We start from the raw sequence: 3,224 nt of genomic DNA, 5'->3' as shown, positions 1-3,224 counted from the left end.
TCTCCTTCATCACACCCTCAGCATCCACCCGATCTCTCTCCTTCGTCACACCTTCAGCATCCACCCGATCTCTCTCCTTCGTCACACCCTCAGCATCCACCTGATCTCTCTCCTTCGTCACACCCTCAGCATCCACTCGATCCCTCTCCTTTGTTACACCCTCAGCATCCACCCGATCTCTCTCCTTCGTCACACCCTCAGCATCAACCCGGTCTCTCTCTTTTGTCTCACCCTCAGCATCCACCCGATCTCTTTCCCTCATCATGCCCTCAACATCTACCTGGTTACCCCTTTCTTCAGTGAGATACTCCACCCCAGCATCCATCCTGACACTTTCTGTCATTTCCTCTTCATCATTTACAACATTCCGCACCCTGGAATCTAACTCTACGCTTTGGTTCCAAATATCTGACCCTTCACCATAGTTGACTCCGTTGCTGTTGTTCACGATCTGTCTGTCCCCTATGTCTACCTCCTCACTGATCACTGTACCATGAAGTCTAATGCCCACTCTACCCTGAACACTAATCACAACTTCATCCTGGTTTTCTTGATGTGCTTCGATACAGGGTATTACATTCACCATACTTCAGAGAGATGTCCTACCCCTGGCTGTTCTCTGTTAATTGAGTCTACCAAAAAAGCACAACTACACACACATACCAGGGGACAGGTATGTGTTGATAGGTGGACTTGTCAACTGGAAGGTCCTTCAAATGGCGGACAAAATGATTTGCTGCCAAATTTGATTCTTCTTCGAAATTCTGGAGAACCTACAAAAAAAAAAAAAAAAAAAAGAAAATATATATATAAAATATAAAGAAAGAGAGCAAGTATGAGATGAATATATTTATTTTAGTGTATAATAAATTATTTTAAATGTTTGTATTAGTGTATATGTTACAAATTATATAGTAGTATTGTACAATTTATAAAGTAATACAGGTAAAGAAGGCTTGCTCTTCAGATCAAAGAATATTATGGTTATGCCCATCCATCAATTCAATAGTTAAATCCATATATTGTGCATTAATTATAAATATATACAAGTATGCCACTCTGTAAAACGGTTGGTATTGGAAGGGCATCCAGCCATAAGAACCATGCCAAAACAGACTTCGCCAGAGCTGGTAGCACATAAAAAGCACTCAGTCCACTCTGTGAGGTGGTTGTTCTTAGGAAAGGCATCCAGCTGTAGAAACCATCCCAAAACAGACAGCAAAGGCTCGTGTAGACTTCTGGTTTGCCAGCTCTCGGTGAGACCCCTCTGTCTGGCATTCGCCATGAAAGATTGCTAGCCACTATACATTCTTTATTTTCTCTTCTTGTTTCTTATATATATATATATACACATACATATATAAGGAGAATTCACAAAAAAAGACAAAAGACGAAGACAGGTGGTGTAGAAAACAAACAGATGTATTGGTTTAATGCTTGGGAAGTGAAAAAGTCTTTAATGTTTCAAACCTATGCCTTCCCCTCCATCACCATCACCTCTGTGTTTCACATCGCTTACTATCACCGTTGCCCCTGACTGCTTCAGCTACCACCACCACCACTATCACCATCACCATCGCCTCCATCAGAACTACAGCTCGTACTATTACTATTATCCCATTGCCATCACAACGTCAATCTACTACCGTCTCTATGCCTACTATCACTCTCACTCCAACATGAACAATAGTAGGAGTGTCAATGAAAAGTGAGAGAGGGGGGGGGGTCAAAGTGTGACACACTGACACACAGAAATTAGTTTTCACATTTATTATATTAGATGTATAATATATGTAGCAGGATAATGCTAATAATATAGCATAAACAGGATAAACTATCCATATTTTGCAGAAAAGTCTGTTGGTGGCCAGCCATGAGACTTGAACTCACATCCCTGTGATTACACATCAAATGCTTTACCATTAAGCTAAACTGACCCGACAAATTCCTCTTCAAATGTAGGATAAATAAATCTAGATTTAAAAGATGCTATCATACGTTAAATTCAACTTACATTGAAAGTAAACAAAGTTTGCTTTAGAAGTGTATTGAAAGATACACAGATAAGGAAATAATTTTATTCTTAAACACAGAATAATGCTAATAATATAGAATAAACAAGATAAACTATCTATATTTTGCAGAAAAATCTGTCAGCGGCCAGCCATGAGACTTGAACTCACATCCCTGTTTACGTGTCAAGTGCTTTCCAATAGTGTCTTATAAAGCTAGATTTATATATCCTACATTTGCAGAGGAATTTGTTGGGTCAGCTTAGCTTAATGGTAAGGCACTTGACGTGTAATCACAGGGATATGAGTTTGAGTCTTGCAGCTGGCTGCTGACAGATTTTTCAGCAAAATATGGCTAGATTATCCTGTTCATGCTATATTATTAGCATTATCCTGTGTTTGAGAATAAAATTATTTCCTTATCTGTGTATCTATACTATAAAAGGCAAATTTCTTGGATTAAACAATCGCAATTAATATTCTAAATACAATTTGTTAGGTCACTGTGTCATTTATTTACTCCAAAAATTTCCTAATAATGAATAAAATCCATAAAACTACAGCAGTAAACATTTTCTCCCTAATAAAATCTAATTTCCTCTTTCTAATACAAATCCTTTCAACTCCTACTTTCTCTTATGAACCTTTACCAACAATCCAACAACAAATACAAAAAGATCAAAACTGAAACAATCACATTTCGACACTGTAATGACAGATACTAAAACTACATACTAAATTACTTTGCCCCTCTAAAATTAACTATTTCTATTCCTCTTACACATCGTTTCAGTTGCTACTTTCTCTTATGAACGTTTATGAACGATCCAAGAAAATAGACAGAGAAACGAAGGAGAGTGAGAGTCAAATAAACAGACACACTACCAATCATACGTAAATACACACATATATATGTACCTATGGTTACCAATGACCTCATTCCAATTTGGTGGGAATTGTAAGTTTACTTTCCATTTCTAACACCGTCCTTCACCATCGAGACATCTTTCTCAAATACGATCAACAAACATTTATTCACTATAAACTGTGAGTTTTTAAAAAAATCTTTTCGTAAATCTTGAGATTAACACCCGCATCATTACCTACCTAACCCTAACAAACCCTAACCCTAACACTGTAGTGAAAATCGTACAGGTGTTAATCTGAAAATTTAACAATCTTTTTTAAAACACTTTTACTTACTAACATCTT

At 37.3% G+C, this 3,224-nt stretch overlaps 1 protein-coding gene across 1 annotated transcript in view; it reads right to left on the bottom strand.

The window, feature by feature from the left end:
- Positions 1 to 3,224, bottom strand: part of LOC106882024 (splicing regulatory glutamine/lysine-rich protein 1) — a 42,022-nt gene that overhangs the window by 14,396 nt on the left and 24,402 nt on the right. The window contains exon 2 of the mRNA XM_052978040.1: positions 26 to 773. Within this exon, the coding sequence (XP_052834000.1) occupies positions 26 to 586 (561 nt within the window). The 5' untranslated portion in view covers positions 587 to 773. The remainder of the gene's footprint in view (positions 1 to 25; positions 774 to 3,224) is intronic.

The sequence above is a fragment of the Octopus bimaculoides genome, chromosome 29 (genome assembly GCF_001194135.2).
Source record: "Octopus bimaculoides isolate UCB-OBI-ISO-001 chromosome 29, ASM119413v2, whole genome shotgun sequence".
Classification (NCBI taxonomy): domain Eukaryota; kingdom Metazoa; phylum Mollusca; class Cephalopoda; order Octopoda; family Octopodidae; genus Octopus; species Octopus bimaculoides.
Note: the sequence above shows the minus strand (reverse complement) of the source record. Positions and strands in the feature narration are given on the sequence as shown.